Genomic DNA, 21,932 nt, shown 5'->3' with positions numbered 1-21,932 from the left:
TGCAGGCTTCTCGTTGCAGTGGCTTCTCTTGCTGCGGAGCACGGGCTCTAGGCGTGCGGACTTCAGTAGCTGTGGCTTGCGGGCTCTAGAGCACAGGCTCAGTAGTTGTGGTGCACGGGCTTAGTTGCTCCGTGGCATGTGGGATCTTCCTGGACCAGGGCTCGAACCCGGGTCCCCTGCATTGGCAGGCGGATTCTTAACCACTGTGCCACCAGGGAAGTCCCCAAGAGACGGTTATTTTAATAGCCTTTTCATATAATTGTGGGTATTCTATTTTAATATTACACCAAGACTCAACATGTGATAATTTCTTAAACTTAGTTGTGTGGTGCTTGCACCCTGGTGATACTTGTGGGAGCCACTCCTAACCTATGGATCAGATGGCCACTTTTTTTTTAAGGAAAAGTTGGTCACTGTCTTTTGAAATTATGCTTTATGTAAGGTAGAATAAGAAATGCAAATCATTATCTTCATTATACCCTTTTAAAAAATCAAGTCTTGAAAGATTATAGAAGCTTCTTCTAATCAAACACCAACATCTCATGTGCATAGAAATTGGAACACTTTTTCCTTGATAGATCCACACTTCATATCATGGCTACTTTTTTGAGTTAGGAAGTGAAAACTTAACAGTTTCTAACATAGTTCCTGGATAAATATTTGTTGAAACTATCTAATGTTTGTTAGACTGCTTTTATTCATTTCTTTCAAATTCTTATTTATGTCTATTACCTTATTTGAATAAGTGAGAAAAATGCCTTTTAGAAATGCCTTTAACTGGTACAGAAATAGAATTAAACATGCATGTTTACATATATGTCCAGTAAATTAGGCAACCACTTTATCTGCTTGTTCAGAATGTTTCAACATCATTAATCCATAATTTTATGTTTATCTATTTTAAGATCCACACAGGTTTACAGCACCAAATAATCTGGCCCTGTCAGCCCAGCTGCATTCCTCTGGATGAAAAACTCCTGCCCCAGCTTCTAAAAGAAGCAGGCTACGCTACCCACATGGTCGGAAAATGGCACCTGGGAATGTACAGGAAAGAATGTCTTCCAACCCGCCGAGGATTTGATACCTACTTTGGTAATGGAAATGCACATGTTTCTTTAACAACTCAGGCCAACTGCAGCCCTCTCATAAAACACAGCCAAGTGTAATCAAATGAAATAACTGGAAACTTGAACACAGAGTGAATCAGTCAGCACTGCCGTGGGGCCACTGTCTAGTGCTACCACCGTAAACATGGCTGTGCACTCAGCTCGTGATGGGACAGGCAGTTATCTTTGCCAGGGTTCTACATGCCACGTAGGGGCCATTGCAGAGTCTGCTACCTCCAAGTCAGAGACCACTCTACTCTTAGAGAACCTTATTACCAAAGGGGGATACAGATTGATTTTTTAAAAAAATTCCAGGCAAAACGCAATACAAGATTATTTCCTTCACAAAGGTTCAGGATCTTTTTTTCTCCTCGTGAATTGTGTTCAAAGGTTTTATTTTGTATTTCCTGGAGATGATAGGACTCTTTTCCAATTGGCATCCTTCTTTCCTTCTGTGATATCTGTTTTTGAAATTACTAGATTGGGGAAGATAGATCAAATAAAGAAAATGGGAGGGTAAATAACAAATGGTAATAGGAAAGATACAAAATAATAAGTATTTTATGGATTTGATAGCCCTATAAAAATAAATATAAAGCCTAAAGTTTTTAAAAAATATATATATACTCTATTTAAAACTGTTACAAACCATTTCTTAACAACCTATTTATCTATTTATCTTGCCAGGGGCTACATAGCTTTCTGTCAAGTTCTTTTCATAGTTTGCTTTTTTTTTTAAATTGGGGTGTAGCTGTTTTACAATGTTTGTTAGTTTCTACTGTACAGCGAAGTGAAATAGAGTTTCCTGTGCTATACAGCAGGTTCTTATTAGATATCTATTTTATACGTATTAGTGTATATACATCGTTCGCAATCTCCCAGTTCATCCCATCTCTCACCCCCAACTTTCCCTCTCATATTTTGCTTTCCATCTAGCTATTCTGTTTTATCTGTCTGGCTGTTTAGCTCCCTACCTACCTCCCATTTGTCTCTTCATTTATTTACAAACTGCCATATACAAAAAGGAGCACACCATGAAGATAAATTTTTAAAATTAAATAGAATTAAAAAATCAGGGTGAGAGGAGGCGGAGTCAAGATGGCAGTATGGGAAGAGGTGGAGTTAGTGTCTCCCCACAGCTAGGGTGCCTGCTGGCCCCTGGTGGGGGACTCTGACACCCAAGGAGACAGGAGGAACCCCAAAGTGAACCGGTAGGACGTAAGGGGACTGAAGCGGGAGAAGTGGAGCCCAGACAGGATGGCATCCCTGAGGCCAGGGAGATTCGGAGAGGCAGGCGGGAGGGGCCTTCTGGGAGAAGCGGGAGAGGAGTGGAGGGTGATTGACCTGTTCACTCGGGCCCAGGGACCCTGCTGAGCTCCCAGGCCTATCCCCTGCCTTCCAAAGCCCCCTCCAGGCTGCGTAGGTTCTTGTGGGCATAGGAGAGAGGCTGGGGAGATCAGGAGAGGCAGGTGGGAGGGCCCCTCCCAGACCAGAGGAGCAGGAGAGGAGAGGAGGGTATTTTCCCTGCCCACTTGAGCCCAGGAAGCCTGCTGGACTCCCAGGTGAGGTCCCCTGCCCTCTGAGACCAGGGCTGGGGGGCATGCCTGGGCCCCTTCTGTTCCTTGAGCCTAACCGCCCCACCCCCACACACACACCCTCCAGGGCCTTTTCCAGCCCTGTGGGTCCTGAGCATCAGCCCTGCCCACCACCTAAACCTCACCCTTGCTTAGCCCCCACCCTCCACAGCCAAGGCCTTCCCCCACCTTTTTTCCCTCCTTCTCTTTTTTTACTATTGTGGTACTGTTGTATATTCCAGTTGTTGATTCATCTATATTTTTATTTTTATATTCTTCCTATCTGTTAGTTTTCTAGCCTAATTTTATTTTTTACTTTGTTATTGTTTTTTTGGTTTTTCTTTTTTTTTTTTTTTTTTTGCCTCCCCAGGTGGCTTGCAGGATCTTGATTCACAAGCCTGGGGTCAGGCCGAAGCTCCTGCAGTGGGAGCTCTGAGTCTGAACCACTGGACTAACAGGGAACCTCAGACCACGGGGAATATTCATCAGAGTGAGGTCTCATGGAATTCCTCATCTCAGGCAAGACCCAGCTCTACCCAATAGCCTACTAACCCCAGTGTTGGAAGCATCAGGTCAAACAACCAGTAAGACAGGAACACAATCCCACTTATTGAAAAAAAAAAATGAGATGGCAAAAAAATATGTCACAGATGAAGGAGCAAGGTAAAAACCTATAAGGCCAAATAAATGAAAAAGAAATAGGCAATCTACCTGAAAAAAAATTCAGAGTAATGATAGTAAAGATGATCCAGAATCTCGGTAATAGAATGGAGGCACAGGTTAACAAAATACAAGAAATGTTTAACAAAGGTCTAGAAGAACTAAAGAACAAACAAACAGAGGTGAACAACATAATAACTGAAATGAAAAGTACACTAGAAGGAATCAGTAACAGAATAACTGAGGCAGAAAAATGAATAAGTGAGCTGGAAGTAACTGCCAAGGAGCAGAATAAAGAAAAAAGAGTGAAAAGAATTGAAGACAATCTCAAAGACCTCTGGGACAACACTAAACACACCAACATTTGAATCATAGGGGTCCCAGAAGAAGAGAAAAAGAAAGGGTCTGAGAAAATATTTGAAGAGATTATAGTTGAAAACTTCCCTAATATGGGAGAGGAAATAGTCACCCAAGTCCAGGAAGCACAGAGAATCCCATACAGGATAAACCCTAGGAAAAACACACCAAGACACATATTAATCAAATTAACAAAAATTAAATTCAAAGAAAAAATATTAAAAGCTGCAAGGGAAAAACAAAAAATAACATACAAAGGAATCCCAATAAGGTAATAAGCTGATTTTTCAGTGGAAACTCTGCAGGCCAGAAGGGAGTGGAAGGATATACTTAAAGTGGTGAAAGAGAAAAACCTACAACCAAGATTACTCTACCCAGCAAGGATCTCATTCAGATTTGATGGAGAAGTCAAAAGCTTTTCAGACAAGCAAAAGCTAAGAGAATTCAGCACCAGTAAACCAGTTTTACAGCAAATGCTGAAGAAACTTCTCTAAGCAGGAAAAACAAGAGAAGAAAAAGACCCACAAAAAACAAACCCAAAACAATTAAGAAAATGGTAATAGGAACATACATATCAATAATAACCTTGAATGTAAATGGATTAAATGTCCCAACCAAAAGACATAGACTGGCTGAATGGATACAAAGACAAGACCCATATATATGCTGTCTACAAGAGACCCACTTCAGACCTAGGGACACATACAGACTGAAAGTGAAGTGATGGAAAAAGATATTCCATGCAAATGGAAACCAAAAGAAAGCTGGATTAGCAATACTTGTATCAGATAAAATAGGCTTTAAAATAAAGACTGCTACAAGAGATAAGGAAGGATACTACATAATGATCAAGGGATCAATCCAAGAAGAAATATAACAATTATAAATGTTTATGCACCCAACATAGGAGCACCTCAATATATAAGGCAAATGCTAACAACCATGAAAGGAGAAATCGACAGTAACACAATAATAGTAGGGGACTTTAACATCCCACCTACACCAATGGACAGATCATCCAAACAGAAAACAAATAAGGAAACACAAGCTTTAAATGACACAATAGATCAGATAGATCTAATTGATATTTATAGAACATTCCACCCAAAAGTGGCAGAATACACTTTCTTCTCAAGTGCACATGGAACATTCTCCAGGATAGATCACATCTTGGGTCACAAATCAAGCCTTTGAAAATTTAAGAAAATTGAAATTGTATCAAGCATCTTTTCTGACCACAACACTGTGAGATTGGAAATCAATTACAGGAAAAAAACTGTAAAAAAACAAATACATGGAGGCTAATCAGTGTGCTACTAAATAATCAAGAGATCACTGAAGAAATCAAAGAAGAAATAAAAATACATAGAAACAAATGACAATGAAAACATGACGACCCAAAACCTATGGGATGCAGCAAAAGCAGTTCTAAGAGGGAAGTTTATAGCAATGCAATCTCATCTTAAGAAAAAAGAAAAATCTCAAACAATCTAACCCTACACTTAAAACAACTAAAGAAAGAAGAAGAAAGAAAACCCAAAGTCAGTAGAAGGAAAGAAATCATAAAGATCAGAGCAGCAATAAATGAAACAAAGAAAACAATAGCAAAGATCAATAAAGCTAAAAGCTGGTTCTCTGAGAAGATAAACAAAATTGGTAAACTCTTAGCCAGACTCATCAAGAAAAAAAGGGAGAGGATGCAAATCAATAAAGTTAGAAATGAAAAAGGAGAAATGACAACTGACACTGCAGAAATGCAAAGGATTTTAAGAGACTGCTACAAACAACTATATGCCAAAAAAAAAATGACAACCACGAAGAAATGGACAAATTCTTGGAAAGGTACAATTTTCCAAGACTGAACCAGGAAGAATTAGAAAATATAAACAGTCCTATCACAAGTAATGAAATTGAAACTGTAATTAAAAATCTTCCAACAAACAAAAGTCCAGGACCAGATGGCTTCACAGGTGAATTCTATCAAACATTTAGAGAAGAGCTAACACCCATCCCTCTCAAACTCTTCCAAAAAATTGCAGAGGAAGGAATACTCCCAAACTCATTCTATGAGGCCACTATCACCCTGATACCAAAACCAGATAAAGACACTACAAAAAAAGAAAATTACAGACCAATATCACTGATGAACATAGATTAAAAAAATCCTGAACAAATAGTAGCAAACATAATCCAACAGCATGTTAAAAGGATCATACACCATGATCAAGTGAGATTTATCCCTGGGATGCAAGGATTCTTTAATATGTGCAGATTAATGTGATAGACCACATTAACAAATTAAGGAATAAAAACCATATGATCATCTCAATAGATGCAGAAAAAGCTTTTGACAAAGTTCAACACCCATTTATGATAAAAAAAAAAAACTCTCCAGAAAATGGGCATAGAGGGAACCTACCTCAACATAATAAAGGTCATATATGACAAACCCACAGCAAGCATCATACTCAGTGGTGAAAGCATTTCCACTAAGATGAGGAACAAGACAAGGATGTCCACTCTCACCAATGTTATTCAACATAGTTTTGAAAGTCCTAGCCACAGCAATCAGAGAAGAAAAAGAAATAAAAGTAATACAAATTGGAAAAGAAGAAGTAAAACTGTCACTGTTTGCAGATGACATGATACTATACATAGAAAATCCTAAAGCTGCCACCAGAAAGCTACTAGAACTAATCAATGAATTTGGTAAGGTTGCAGGATACAAAATTAATGAACAGAAATCTCTGGCATTCCTATACACCAACAATGAAAAATCAGAAAGAGAAATTAAGGAAACACTCCCATTTACCATTGCAACAAAAAGAATAAAATACCTAGGAATAAACCTACCTAAGGAGGCAAAAGAGTTGTACTCAGAAAACTATAAAACACTGATGAAAGAAATCAAAGATGGGGCTTCCCTGGTGGCGCAGTGGTTGAGAGTCTGCCTGCCAATGCAGGGGACATGGGTTCGTGCCCTGGTCCGGGAAGATCCCACGTGCCGCGGAGCGGCTAGGGCCGTGAGCCATGGCCAGGGAGCCTGCACGTCTGGAGCCTGCGCTCGCAACGGGAGAGGCCACAACAGTGATAGGCCCACGTACTGCAAAAAAAAAAAAAAAAAAAACTACAATGAGGTTTCACCTCATGCCGGTCAGAATGGCCATTATCAAAAAATCTAGAAACAATAAATGCTGGAAAGGGTGTGGTGAAAAGGGAACCCTCCTGCACTGTTGGTGGGAATGTAAATTGATAAAACCACTATGAAAAACAGTATGGAGGCTCCTTAAGAAACTCAAAATAGAATTACCATATGACCCAGCAATCCCACTACTGGGCATATACCCTGCGAAAACCATAAAGAGACATGTACCACAATGTTCACTGCAGCACTATTTACAATAGCCAGGACATGGAACCAACCTAAATGTCCATCAACAGATGAATGGATAAAGAAGATGTGGCACATATATACAATGGAATATTACTCAGCCATATAAAGAAACGAAATTGAGTTATTTGTAGTGAGGTGGATGGACCTAGAGTCTGTTGTACAGAGTGAAATAATTCAGAAAGAGGAAAACAAATACTGTATGCTAACACATATATATGGAATCTGAAAAAAAAATGGTACTGATGAACCTAGTTGCAGGGCAGGAATAAAGAGATAGGCATAGAGAATGGACTTGAGGACATGGGGTGGGAGGGCGAAGCTGGGGCGAAGTGAGAGTAGCACTGACATATATACACGACCGGATGTAAAAGAGTTGGCTGGTGGGAAGCAGCTCCATAGCACAGGGAGACCGGCTGGGTGCTTTGTGACGACCTAGAGGGGTGGGATAGGGAGGATGGGAGGGAGGCTCAAGGGGGAGGGGATATGGGGACATGTGTATGCATATGGCTGATTCGATTTATTGTGCAACAGAAACTAACACAGTATTTTGAAGTAATTATACTCCAATAAAGATCTGTTTTAAAAAAATCAGGATGAATAGAAAAAGATGGAATAGTTGCTTGGCACCGAGTTATTAAAAAAACAACAACAAGCTGCCTGGCTGTAGCAGACTTCACATTCAACTCTGAGATTTGGGACTTCTTATGTTCAAAGCAAAAAAAAAAAAGCAGTCTATAAGAGTCACATTATTTATAAGCTAAATGGAAACCAGATGTTCAGGAAGAGTAAAGCACTTTCTGGCTCTTAGACCTGAGAGAAATTTCTCCTTTGGGAGAAGGTAAGGTGACAGCGTCCTCAAAACTATCACTTTAGTAGTAAACTGGCGGTTGTCTTATAGATGTTTCTGGAGACGTTCCCTTTCAGTTAAGCTAGGACCAGAGCACCAAAGTACATTTCAGTTCAAGTGATTATATGGGGCCCACACAGTAAGTTGAAGCTCACAGCTCTATAGTGCCTAGTTGGAACCACAGTTTAAGTCAAGATGTAAGGACATCCAGACGTGACACCGTGTGCCCCACTCCCGGGAATCTGGGTTCTCTAGCAGACATTGCTTAATCAGTAATGCATTCTTTCTTGATGAATCTGGATACATCCTCAGTATCCTTAAATAGCTGTTAAAAACAGGATTTGGGTGTAAGACCTCTTTGTCATCTTGGAAATTCTAGAGGAAAAAACAGCCTCTATATCCTTTGACAATTTTCAATGAGGTCTTTGCTTAACGATGGGTCGATACCTGTACTCTGGCAACTGGAAGGATATTTTAATTGTTTTTATTAAAAACCAAATTTTATATTTTAAAATTATATATTTAAACCAAATTATATATTTCAAAATTCAGTTGGACAGAGGTGGAAATAATATCCTTTTATGAGAATTAAGAAGCCTAACTGGATTTAGACAGACGGACACCCCACCGCACATTCATGGAAGGGAGACTTGCAGAGAAGGAGGGCATGATGATGATGCAGTTGTTATCACTGTTATGACTTGTTAAAAAACAGATGATTGTGGGCCTGGCTGTACAACTCTGAGTACACTAAGAACCATCGAACTGTACAACGTAAATGAGTGATTTGTATGATATGTGAATTATTCTCAATAAAGCTGTTAAATACAGCAGTCAGAGATTTAATTGTTCAAAAAATAGTTTCTCATTTTTCCCCAAAAAGCATTGGCTGCCATTTCCTTTAGACTCAGCATGTAAGTTCAAATTTGTGAATCATTGTTATGAGAAAGTTCTATGTGACTGTCACATGGTTGCTTGGTATTAGTTTGGCCAAGTATGTGAATAGATAGTTCTATTATGTGAATAAAGAGTTCTATTGGAATCCTATTTGTACTAACTTTTTAATATTTATGGTTTATACATCTTTTTATCAAGTATATCCTCTGCATGTATTTCCCCAAATGATAAAAAACAGTTTATTCTTACAGATAAAGAACCTGAAGTGATTCTTCAAGGTGTTACCAGCAGTTACTAATCCCAAATAGAACACCAGTGTCCTGACCCCTTTAATTACCCATATAAGGACTGAAATTATATTCATGGATACATTTGTTTTTCGATTACATATTGATTAGTAAACACATTGGCTTTCCCTTTCTGTTATACATGTAGGAGAAAAGATTACCATTTAAAGAGTTATCTTAAAACTAAGATATTCATTGTATTTAGGACCTTGAATTTACTGAATCATGGAAAAGGAGGAAATTAATTTAAAATGAATTCATTTACTAGGTAAGGTATGTAGGGCTTGTAATTGTGATTATGAGAAATATTTAGAACTGGGGAAAGAGGCCAATTTTATTATTTTCATTTTAATGTTAATAAGCAGTGTTTGTCAGGAGATAGCTCAGAGTCCAGCACAGTTATTTCTTTTGAATAGCTTTATCGAGGTGTAATTCACATACCATATAATTCACCCCATTAAAATGTACAATTCATTGATTTTTTTTTCAATTCATTGATTTTTAAATATATTCACAGGGTTGTACCACTGTCACTACAATCCAAATGTAGAACATTTCCATCACCCCAAAAAAGAAACCCCATACACATTAGCAGTCACTCCCCATTTTCCCCCGACCCTCATAGCCCTAGGCAACCACTAACCTACTTTCTGTCTCTACAGATTTGCCTATTCTGAACATTTCATATAAACAGAATCATATAACATGCAGCACAGCTTATTTTAATATTTTAGGAAAATATGGAACGTTTGCAGGAACCAGAGAAAACATTTCTCCCATGTTTATGTCTAAATTGTGGGATAGGCCATTGATGCCACTTAAATTGGGGGTGAAATTGAGATCACCAGACGTAGAAAAATCTAATTTCAACGCCACATGTTTGCTCTTTTGGTTGTTATGTTTAGAGATCCTCTGTTTGGAAATCTTTGTGTCTTTCACCAGTGGGTGTCAGCATCTGACTAAAGATGATGCCTCCAAGAGCTACTTCTGTAAATAACCTTGAAGCCAGTCGACCAAGGTCAATATCAATGTTATTTGAATTCTGCGTTCATTTATGTGATCACCTCAGAGTAAAAATTTGTAACAAATCACCTGAACCATGTGCTATTTTAACCATTAGATAGCTTTAAAAGATTAAAATGTCATCACCTTTACTGAATTTAAACTCTGATTTTTAAAAACATATTGACTTGGAATCACCCACTTTGAGAGTTATGTGATAGAGCTTATATTCTAAAGACTTGGCTAAGGGATGGATTTGAATTTTTTTTACAATAACATTTTAATGCCTTATGCTAGCAAATATAGAGATTTTAAGAAATGGTGCTCTGATTACCCTTGTCATTTGATTAGCCCTGACATGGATAATCAATTGCATTAGGCAATTAAACGCTGAAACCTTCGTTTGTTTAACATGTTTTATGCTATGCTGACTACTTTCATCTCCCATTCTCCTTGTAGGATATCTTCTAGGTAGTGAAGATTACTATTCCCATGAGCGCTGTACATTAATCAACGCTCTGAATGTTACACGATGTGCTCTTGATTTTCGAGATGGTGAAGAAGTTGCAACAGGGTATAAAAATATGTATTCAACAAATGTGTTTACTGAAAGGGCTACAACCCTCATAACTAACCACCCACCAGAGAAGGTAAGTCTTGCTTTTTTATTGATATCAAAATTGTGTGAAGATAGCATCTCTTCAGGTGAATATAGGAAAAGGCCACTATCCTTTAGGGAAAAACCTAATAAATTCTAGGGGAGTCGCTTTCAAATTCTAGAGTACCTCAGTATCAGCTGAGAAGCTTGTTAAAAATAGAAATTCCTGGAGCCCACCCCTAAAAGTCTGATTTATTAGGTCTGGGAAAAATCCATATGTCAATATTTTAAGGAAACTCAAGGGTGATTCTGCTGCACGTGGTCCCCAGATCACACTTTGAAGAAGCTGTGCATATAGTGTTTCAGTACAAATATAGTTTTATTATTTTAGTATCCTGTGTGGAGGTGTGGTAATTAGTAAATTGACTTTTTCAAAAAATGTTAGGCTTATGTACAAGATGAGGCATTATTATGGCAGACTTTCTGTTAGGTATCCACAAACTTAAGGTTCAGGGCAAGTTCTCTAACTTTGTATTTCCCACCCCTCCTCCAAGGTTATTTGGGCTATTCTAAATATTCTGCATTCCCATGTTTATTTAGAAGCAGCTGGCCAATTTCTACCAAAAAAAAAAAAAAAGTACCTGCTTGGATTTGAATTTCATTGAATCTGCGGACCAACTTGGGGACAATGACATCTTAACAATATTGAGTCTTCTAATCTATAAACACGGTACACTGATGAGCCTGTTTATCACATCGACCATACTGAAGCTATTTGTATATGTCATGTGCTGAAATCTTTTGACTTATTTACAGATAAAAGTACAAAAGAGTCTGAATAGCCTTGACATTTGTTGTTGTCGTTGTTAATCTGGAGTTAACCTCCTGAACCCAAGTTCAAGCTGAATTCTCTGGATTTAGCTTATAAATGCCTTTAAATCAGATATTTGTGTTGTCAGATATTGGGCTCAAAATATGGCTTCATTAAGAACTGTATTAGCATGCCCTCAAAATTAGACCTTCAATAGGACTCTAACACAGCAAATTACAGAATGTGCAGTGTTATTGTTTTTCCAGTTTCCTGCGCTTTGCCTCTTTGGCAGTTACTGAAGGTCCTCAGTGCAGATCACCATTTGGATTCCTGTTTAGATACCTGTTCAGACTTGGTACCTGGCTCCTGACTCCCTTTTTGACATAGTTTCTTCCTGCCTACCCTAACATAGCATTGAGTGTCTTTCCTGGTGTCTGTCCTCAGCTTTGCCCCACTTTTGGCTTTTTTTTTACTCTTTCATGCTGACCTGTTGGAGTGGCCATGCTTGCTGTGGTACATGGAAGAAATTGGAATATTCTCTCAAATATGTAGACATATGCAGATTTTAAATCTAGATCTAAACCAATATTCAGGTAGTTGGACAGATAACTGCTAGGTAATTGGCTTAAGTTCTCAGTTTTCTTCTGTAGGCTTGGCATGTTATAGATAAGGTTAAAAACCCAAAGAACAAGATAAGATCTTGAGGGAACTGTGGTCCTTGTCCTGTCCTTTGAAGTTTGGGGTGGGCATCATTTTACAGGTAAGCAAACTGGCTTAGAGAAATGAGGTGACTTGTTCAAGGTCACAGAATCAGAAACTGCACTGTTTAACTCCAGAGCTCAGTGCACTTAACAAGCCTCCCTACTTCACAGTTTATATCCCAGACCAGAGACTATGAGCCCCAGTGTATGATTCAGCTTGATGGTTCCAGTATACAATACAATGACAGTATATTGGGATCATCTGGAAAGCTTGGAAGAAATACCACTTCCAAATATTGTGATTTATTGGTCCGGGATGGGACCCTATCACTGGTATTTAATTATCCCTCCGCCCCTACCTCCAACCAGTGATTCTGATGTGCAGTCACTATCGATTCCTCTCAAGCACAGAGAAGCAAGCAGAAGCCAGCTGCCCTTTACAAGTTCACAATATGCCACTATTTAATCATGCAACAAGTGTAAGATGCCTACAATAAAAATTAGTTTCCATTAAGGAACAATAGAGTATTCTCTCCCAGTGCCCATAACATTAATCAAATAAGAGGAAGCACCTGGGGTGAAATCATTCCTGGTGGGTGGGCTGTCTTAACTGGTGTAGGGGCGGGAAGGCTCAGGAACTGAGGAAAACTGTAGGCCCTAAGAGCTCACAAGCCACCCAAACCCGTGTGATTAGTATGGTGCTGCTTATAGGTAATATGGAAATTGCTGGGTGAGAGGTGGTCATTTTCCTACAGTGACTGAAATGTTCCGAAGCAGTAGCCAGCCTTTTCAGCATCCCCAAAGTCAAGTTTGAAGCATAGACATAAATGAATGAAATAATCAATAGCTGAGTAATGGCTCCAGAAAGTTTAAGACAGCAAATGCCAATGTTTATAGTTTCGATTCTCAATGAAAGGATGCAGCACACCAATTACAGGACTTTCATCATTTTATTCCAACATTGAATCTAATTCTGTTCTAACTTCTCTGTGCTACCTACAGACTGTAACATAGGCAACTTGCTCTAAGATGGAAATCATTAAAGAAATACACACAAAGTATCCACAAGCTGACTTAAAAACGTGTCTGTTTTAAAGAGCACTTGGGGAAAAAAAGCATATGGAGCTATTTTGTAACAAACACAATTGGTGCTGGACTCAGGGAGATATTGCTAATAACCATTGCACAGTGTTAAGAAGGAATGTCTTTTCTCTTTTTTCTACAGGATAATTCCCTTAGTACTAATACTACAATGTGAAAGTAACACATTCACAAAATATTGCTTGGTTAAAAATAGCCCCCCTCAAAACTTTGCAGAATAAAAATAAATGTTTTCTCTCATACCTCATCTAACTAGCAGCTTCTTAAAACAAATACGATTTTCTAGTGGTAGACACTTACTTTTTCCTGTCACAATTTGGAAAGAAATGTCTTAATTTGGAAGTCAAAGAGAATAACACTCTAAAAACATACCATATGCTTTTTAAAAAGTTATACTTTAAATTAGAGAAATGTACTAAAGAAATGAATTTAAGGCTTTCTTCCTTACTGGAATTAGCATAATGAGAAAGGGAAATGAACCCTTAGCACCATTTTAATATGCTAATAACTTTAGGTTATAATGTCATACTTTTTACTTAATACCTAAACATTTGGTCATGATTCACATTTAGGATTCCAATTTACAGACCTAAAGAAAGGCGTACAGCTAGGGTTGGTGTAAAGGTGGCAGCTGTAACTGGGTTGGTGAGAGCAGAGATCTGGACCCAAGAAAGACCAAGGGAGAGATCAAGGTCCTGCACAAACCCAGAGATCTATGGAGATCAAACTCGGGTCCAGGACTTTGGTATTTTGGGGGTGTTTTTTTTGTTTGTTTTGTTTTGTGGTACACGGGCCTCTCACTGTTGTGGCCTCTCCCGTTGCGGAGCACAGGCTCCGGACGCGCAGGCTCAGTGGCCATGGCTCACGGGCCCAGCCGCTCCGCGGCATGTGGGATCTTCCCGGACCGGAGCACGAACCGTTGTCCCCTGCATCAGCAGGCGGGCTCTCAACCACTGCTCCACCAGGGAAGCCCGACTTTGGTGTTTTGAATCAGGATGTCAGTAAGGTCAGAATGGGCCTGAAAGTCTCCAAAGGCCAAGGCTCCATTAAGTTGGAACGCAAGTCAGTAGACAGCATAATAATAATGACTGCTCTCTTTGGGCTAACAGTGAGCTGAGGTTGGCAGGTGTGGGGAAATTGGCTACAGCTGTATACTGGGAGGGTCTTAGGACAAGAGGCTGCAGGCAGGTTCCTGACTGTGGTGGAGAACCTGAGGGCCCGAGTTAATTGTTATTTCCACTGGGCTACCGTGTGGTACTAAGAAGAGTACTCTGTTAATTTTTTTTTTTTCAATTTAAAAGTAGTATAGAAATGTTTCACATCTAGCACTGTTGGCAAATGAGTTGTTCCATGAATAAAGTTCACCTTGTGAGAGCTGAAACTTTCTTTTTACAATATTGGATGGAAATACTCTAAAATGTGGTACATTGGTCCTCACCTCATTAAATGGGCTACTCTGTTTATCATTCTGACTCCTGGTGACCCAGAGCCATACCGATGTGTGCAAGGATGTTTGCCCATACACTAAATAGTCCTAGATCACTGTTGACGAAATGGGAAAAAGACAACTTGTTTTGTTCAAGAATCACCTTTATCTGTAAGTCTAGTTGGCAGGTAGCACGAGGCCTTTGCAGGGCCTGTAACAGTCATAGGCCAGGGAAGACTGCGTCTCCCAGGGGTTGTTTTCATTTTCTCTTCTCAGTTATGCCCCTTCTGTTTGAACTAACAGGAGCCTGACCACTGGAAAAATGGGGGAATTGTTGTAGTATTATCATTTTAATCCCTCAAGAGCGACGGTCATGTCTTCAACCACTAAAGAATAATTACAGGAAAGGTTTTCAGGTAATTTCTTGCTATATTTAACAAAGTGTGTAGAATGATTTCCACACTGAATATTTATAAGACCCTTTAATGATGGTTCCAGAAACATTATTTTTTCCCCAGAGTGGTTATGAGATCTCTCCTCCACCACCCTCCCCAGCTATCACCTCCAGGGATCACTTGTTGGCTAGAAATGACCTGCCTTCCTTCCCCTTTCTCTCCTTAACCACGGGAGCTGCCGAGTTGCCCATAATGGCCTGGGTGAGCACTTTCTCCTGAAACAGTGAGCTCCCGTTCTCATTTCTCCACCCCTGTCCACTGTAGAGAATCCAGACCAGGGTCACAAAGTCTAATGTTGACAAGGGCCAGGCTGCTATCCTAAATAAATGAAGTCATTCAGGTAGGACAGTGGGGGGACTAGAAAATCACAGAGCCCTTGGGGGAGGCCGGGGGTCTCTGTTTCTCATACTCCAGCCATTTGTTGTCAGATGGAGTGTGGACCTGGAGTTGTCAGAAGTTCTGATTTTTCAAGAAAATAAAAAAACTAAACAAAACAGGTTTTCATGTGACATTTCCTGATTTTTAAAACTTTATGTGGGTTGCAAATTGTTGTAGCTTTCCAATTTTTTTTTTTTTTTTGCAGTACGCGGGCCTCTCACTGTTGTGGCCTCTCCCGTTGTGGAGCACAGGCTCCGGATGCGCAGGCTCAGCCGCCATGGCTCACGGGCCTAGCCGCTCCATGGCATGTGGGATCTTCCCGTACCGGGGCACGAACCCATGTCCCCTACATCGGCAGGCGGACCCTCAACCACTGCGCCACCAGGGAAGCCCACTTTCCAATTTTTAATCCGTCCCCATCCAGACCTTGGCTGGTGGCTGGTGCATGGGCTTGGTCTAGCGCTGAAGATCCAGACGGCAGTTCCCACTGCAGAACCTCACTGCGCTGGCAGGTCCTGGATGCCCCTGCACATCCTTTCCCCTCCGAACATCTTAGCTCAGGTGTCTTGCTCCCCACCTGGGTGGGGCATCTGCTGGGCTTCCCTTCACCATGGTCTGGAGGAACACGGACTTTTCAGTGTGACTTGTGTGGCTGGAGGAGAACGTGCGTGTGTCAAGGAGCAGCAGAGGCAGAGCTAAAGCCTGTCAGAGTGGTTAGTGTTGCCTTTTGGAGTTAGAATTTGGAATGTGTTCCCATGGAAACAATGTACAAACGAAGCCTAGGGTCTACATCATCATGGTTTTTATTCCATCACCTGCCTCCTTAGTAAAATAGGTTTTAAAGTGATGTCTTTGATATTGAACAGCCATTTTGAACATTTGATTTTTGGGAAAAGGTGTTTCTAAGTTTCAAAGATCTGAACTAAAAATTACTGTCTTGGGGGCTTCCCTGGTGGCGCAGTGGTTGAGAGTCTGCCTGCCGATGCAGGGGATACGGGTTCGTGCTCTGGTCCGGGAAGATCCCACATGCCGCAGAGCGGCTGGGCCCGTGAGCCATGGCCTTTGAGCCTGCGCGTCCGGAGCCTGTGTTCCGCAATGGGAGAGGCCACAACAGTGAGAGGCCCACATACCTCAAAAAAAAAAAAAAAAAAAAAAAATTACTGTCTTGGGTGTCTATTTGAGTTCTGTATATGTATACCCATTACTGTATCACAGTGATGTGTAATATGTAATTTAAAACAATTTATCAACAGTAATGAATGAAATATGGACCCACCTCCCAGTCTGCATTCTAACTTTTCCCCATTCCTTTATGAGATTTAAATGCCTCAAATACTCCAACAGAATTATGTTTTTACTCTTGGGTTGAGCCAGTTGTCTCTTTGAGGGTTTTCAATTCATTAAAGAATTCTATAGGAGCGCAGTGAAGAGAGCCTTCAGAAAGACTCATTAAGAGGAAGAGGCTGACTCAGAATATCACTAACATTAAATTCTGTAAATTGGATAAGAGGTAAAATAGAATCAATGTATCATACTCCTTAGTTTCCAGGAATTAAATTGGCCTTATGTTTGGTCCTAGATCAAAGACTAACAAGGCATGGTGTTCACTTGTTTTCTTATAAAAATATAAACAATCCTTAAACCTCTCCTAAAAGGTGGTAACTTATTTTTCAGCTAAAGCAGAAAGCTAACCCATCTATTGGGACATAGCCACACTGTAATAGTGGGGTTTCCAATAGGAAATTGCTCTGCAATTAATATGAACTTGTGCAAGTCATATAACCTTTCTAAGCCTCAGTTAACTTACCTGTAAAATGGGTGTAGCAAGGTGGTTTTGAGTATTACATGAGACAGAATTATTGGTATTATTATTATTATTTGTTTGATCAGAGCTTTCTAGGCCATTTTAGAACTCAAGTTTTATTTTCATAAAATTCACCCATTTAAAGTACACAGTTCAATAGTAAATTCACAGAGTTGTGTGACCATCACCGCAGTCTAAGTTTAGAACATTTTCACTGCCCCCAAAAGAAGTCTTGTACCTGTTAGAAGTCGCTCATCCCTCCTCTCCCCCACAACTCCCTACAGCTTCAGGCAACCACTAATCTACTTTCTGTTTCCATAGATTTACCTATTCTGGACATTGTATATGAATGGAATCATACAAAACATGATCTTTGTGATTGGTTTCTGTCACTTAATATAATGTTTTCAAGGTGCATCTATGTTGTAGGGTGTGTCAGTACTTCATTCCTTTTTACGGCTGCATCATATTCCTTTTATTGCTGTATATTGCTGAAAATATACCACATTTTGTTAATCCATTCATCAACTGGTGGACATTTTAGTTGTTTCCACTTTTTGGCTATTATGAATAATGCCACTGTGATCATCCATGTACAAGTTTTTGTGTGGATTTATGCTTTTGTTTTTCTAGGAATGGAAATGCTGACTCATATGGTAACTATATCTTTAACAATTTCAGGAACTGCCAAGTTGTTTTTCAAACTGGCTGCACCATTTTACAACCCATCAGCAATGAATGGGGGTTTCAGTTTTTCCACATCCTCACCAACACTTCTGATTTTCCATTTTTTAAATTATAACCCTCCTAGTGGGTGTGAAGTGGTATGTCAGTGTGGTTTTTATTTGCATTTCCCTAATGACTAATGATGCAGAGTATCTTTTCATGTGCTTATTGGCCGTTTGTATATCTCCTTTGGAGAAACATCTATTCAGATACTTTGCCCATTTTGTAGTTGGGTTAGTTGAGTTTTATTATTGAGTTGTAAGAGTTCTTAATATATTCTAGATACAAGTCCCTTATCTGATATATGACTTACAAATATTTCTAACCCAGTTTGTGGGTTGTCTGAATATTACTTTTTTTTTTTTTTTAAGAAGCATTTTCCACCATTTACTCTTGTTATCAAAAATAGTTCAACTCTTCTTGCAAAACAAAAACAAAATAGTACATACTGGACACATACATCACATTTTTCTTCCTATGGCTTTAGCCCACCCCCACCCACCAAAAGAGACAAAAAAAAAAAAAAAAAAACCAACAACAACAACAAAAACAACTCTACCTGACCACATGCACAGAAAATGACACCAGGATACACTACAAAACAGAAGGTGTCATCTGCTCTGTGTCCAAAGGTTTCTTCTCCATGTCTTGTACTAGGTGAGTAACCGTCATTGAACATGCTGTGTGCCAAATCAAAACATAACTTCAACATATGTCAGATCTCAGGAGAGATGGTGAACGTAGTAGAAACTGAACATTTTCCAGCAGTATTTTTCTTTAAATAAGCACTGTCAAAGCAGCAACTCTTCTTTTAAATCATAAGGTCATTTCTTTACAACCTAGTCAGTCCTTGTTTTATTTGGGCTGTGCTCTTTCAAGCAACTGACTAGATTTCCCTTCAACAGAATGTTGTGACTCACTTATCTCCCCCATAAAAATTACAGGGAAGAAGTGCATTTAAACTGAAACATAGTTTGTGCTTTACATGCAAAAGAGTATTCTAAAGAATATCCTCCTAGCTTCAAACCCACCTAAATGCACAGGCTTCATAAAAAGGCATTTTTATTAGGCCTCTATAAAGAAGTCTCCACAACGAATAGCACCCTAAAAAAAAAAAAAAAAGGAAAGAAAGAAAAAAAGCATATTCAAAATAAAGTCTGTGGCAAACAGAGGAAACGAAAATCACTTTGAAGTGGCCAATGGCAATAGGTATAATGCATAAATTTGAGTAACTTTTGGAGCATTATTCCAAAATTATTTTAAATAAATCCCAATTTCTAAATAAAACATTTAAATAATTTTTTTTAAAATTCTGTCACATATCATAGTCTAAATTCAATTACCTTCAGAAGGGAACTGTTCTTCTCCACTTCATTTATCTGATTAGAAGAACACTGCTCAAAGTGAAGGAAGGATTTGGTTTTTTCCCTAGAAATGAGTCAGACTTAACTAAAAATGGGGATCAACTCAGAAGAGTTTTGTGGCATAAACAGCTAAACATCTGCAGTCTGACAGAATTTCAGTTTGTTCACTTTTAAAAGACAGATTTCTTCAACATTCTAATGAGGGGCAAATTTTCTTTCATAATACTGCTGATTTAAGAACTGCTACATACACCAGTAGCCAGTTTTCATGATCAGAAATGGTATTATGTCAGCACAAAGGTTGAGCTGGACACATCAGCTTTTCAACAGGAGAAACATCAATGGCATCTGAAGGTAGCACTGAGTCTCCTGAACAAACTAATGGCTACTTTTTCACAAAATATGAGCACAATCTTTATGGACTGACTAGATACCACTTCCTTACATTTAATCATAAACTTTGATTATGCACAAAGCATGACCATGAACAGTGAGGTTAATGTTATTTTCCTTGCCAAAGTTCATTTTGTATAAATCAGTTGCATCAGCATTTGTTCTCAAACTATGAGGTTCTGTAAGAACTAAGGACATATAGTTGTAGGGTTACTCCTCCATTATCTGCAAACTATTTCCCCGACACTAACACATATAACTTAGCAATGAAAACACTTGATACAAGTGATCTATATGCAGGAGCTCCGGCAAGTTAAACCAACAAAACCATAGCTGCCGTAAAACTGTAGCTATTTCCCTACCAGAGGTAGGTTTAAAGACCCACTGATTTAACAGTCGAATCTCATGTCTATAGCTTCATCCAAACTTTTATCATCGTGTGTACTGGCAGCTAAAAACGTTGTTACTGGGGACCCTGTGACATTAATTACACTGGTGCTGGTACTAGCATTGCGCACAGCAATGCTAGTCACGTTAATGCCCAAAGTGAGCCTGGTCTGCTCCAAGGCCTTTTCTGGCACAGCAACTGCCTCCAGCTTCTTCTCCCCATTGGCCATATAGGAGTTTTGGCAGCCACGACATATACAATCTAAGCAGGCTTTGCGGTTAGAGTAGCAAGGGCAGCGTTGGCCGCGGCATGTAAGAACACTTGGATTTTGAGTAGCACGCCCACATTTACACCCTTTCTTTTCCTGGGTTTTTTTATACACAGTCTTGGTAGGACTTCCTGGCATAAAATGATGACTAGGAACCTTTTCCTTTACTGTTGTTTTGTCTTTTTTAAGAATACCTGGCTTGGTTTTAGAGTGAGATTTCTTGGATCCATGTTCATGACTCTTTTTCATGCTTTTAGCAGATAAAAGTACAGTTTTGCTGATTTTGGGTGTTGTGCCTCCATTGGGAACAGTTGCTATAGGTTGAAGAGAAATTTTGCTCTCCCGTTTCACTGTCACAGGAGCAGATGCCCCCAGTGTTGGGCCTCGGATAATGGTAGAAATTGGAAGTGGCTGAACTTTCTCACTGTCGCTTTCTGATCTGGATCGTTTTCTATTCAATTTTGCTACCTTCGGAGTTGCTGCTGTACATGATAACCCATGAAGTGCAGGACTGGTGGACATAAAAACATTATGGCTAAGAGACTGGGAAGAAAGCTGCAGGAAAGGTCCATTGGATACAGTGGCTTCCAAGTTGGGCTGCAAATTAGGGCAACAGACTTCTGTGTTTGAAACAGTTTCTAAGCTGCGGAGTACTTCCTCAACACTCAGTAACAGAGAGTCACCAGGTTTTATATCTTCACTGAAACTGCAAATATCAATGCCTGTGGAGCATAAGTCAGTGGCTACCGTGTCACAGACAGGTGGCAAACTGTCAGACAGATCCTCAGTTTTTATGTCAACAGTGTTACATACATCAATTGTATTTGAATGTTCAGGTGAAGGAATATTTATACCAAATCTATCTATTGAAAGCCCATTATAAGTCGGCAAACCATTGATAACTGCCAATAGCAATGCTGAGGGTGCTTTCAGATACTGGAGATAAACTAGCTTGAGGATCAGTTGTGGGTTCTGAGGTCGAAGGTAAAGGGGAATGTGTCAAACACAAAGTAAAGGATGAATCTGAGGGTTTTTCCGTCTCCTCACAAAACAATGATCCATCATTAAGCAAAGCCAAAATATCAGAAGAACAGTCGACTGCTTCTATTATATCCCGTGCCAATGTAGTCTGTGTTATATATTCACAGAGTTTTTTGTAGCAGTTCACTAGGATGCTTAACTGCTTGTTTTCCTCAAACTGCTCATAGTCTTTGCACCAGCTACATGAAGGCTTCATCATCATTTTCTTGCCTTTACAACTTTTGCAGACATAGTGTTGGCAGGTGGAGTTGGTGGGTGCAATAGGATCTTGTAGCAAATGTCCCCGACTCCACGCGCCACTCTAGCTCGGTAGGGCCCGGGCTGCTGCGGCCTTAATGTATCCCGCGGGCTGTG

At 39.6% G+C, this 21,932-nt stretch overlaps 2 protein-coding genes across 3 annotated transcripts in view; one reads left to right on the top strand and one right to left on the bottom strand.

Annotated features, from left to right (window-relative positions):
• The window catches only part of ARSB (arylsulfatase B), a 204,535-nt gene that overhangs the window by 20,052 nt on the left and 162,551 nt on the right, over positions 1-21,932 (top strand). For both annotated transcript variants that reach the window (XM_081230417.1, XM_081230418.1), the window contains exons 2-3: positions 906-1,092; positions 10,584-10,774. In XM_081230417.1, coding sequence (XP_081086543.1) covers positions 906-1,092; positions 10,584-10,774 — 378 coding nt within the window. The remainder of the gene's footprint in view (positions 1-905; positions 1,093-10,583; positions 10,775-21,932) is intronic.
• Positions 15,978-21,856, bottom strand: LOC308615220 (E3 ubiquitin-protein ligase MSL2-like). Its single transcript, XM_081230419.1, is given in 2 exon segments — positions 15,978-21,441; positions 21,443-21,856. Coding segments are annotated over 2 exon segments (1,509 nt in total). The 5' UTR covers positions 21,781-21,856; the 3' UTR covers positions 15,978-20,270.

The sequence above is a fragment of the Mesoplodon bidens genome, assembly GCF_964165515.1.
Source record: "Mesoplodon bidens genome assembly, chromosome: 4".
Taxonomy (NCBI): Eukaryota; Metazoa; Chordata; class Mammalia; order Artiodactyla; family Ziphiidae; genus Mesoplodon; species Mesoplodon bidens.
The sequence above is the reverse complement of the archived record's forward strand: the minus strand, read 5'-3'. Positions and strand labels throughout refer to the sequence as shown.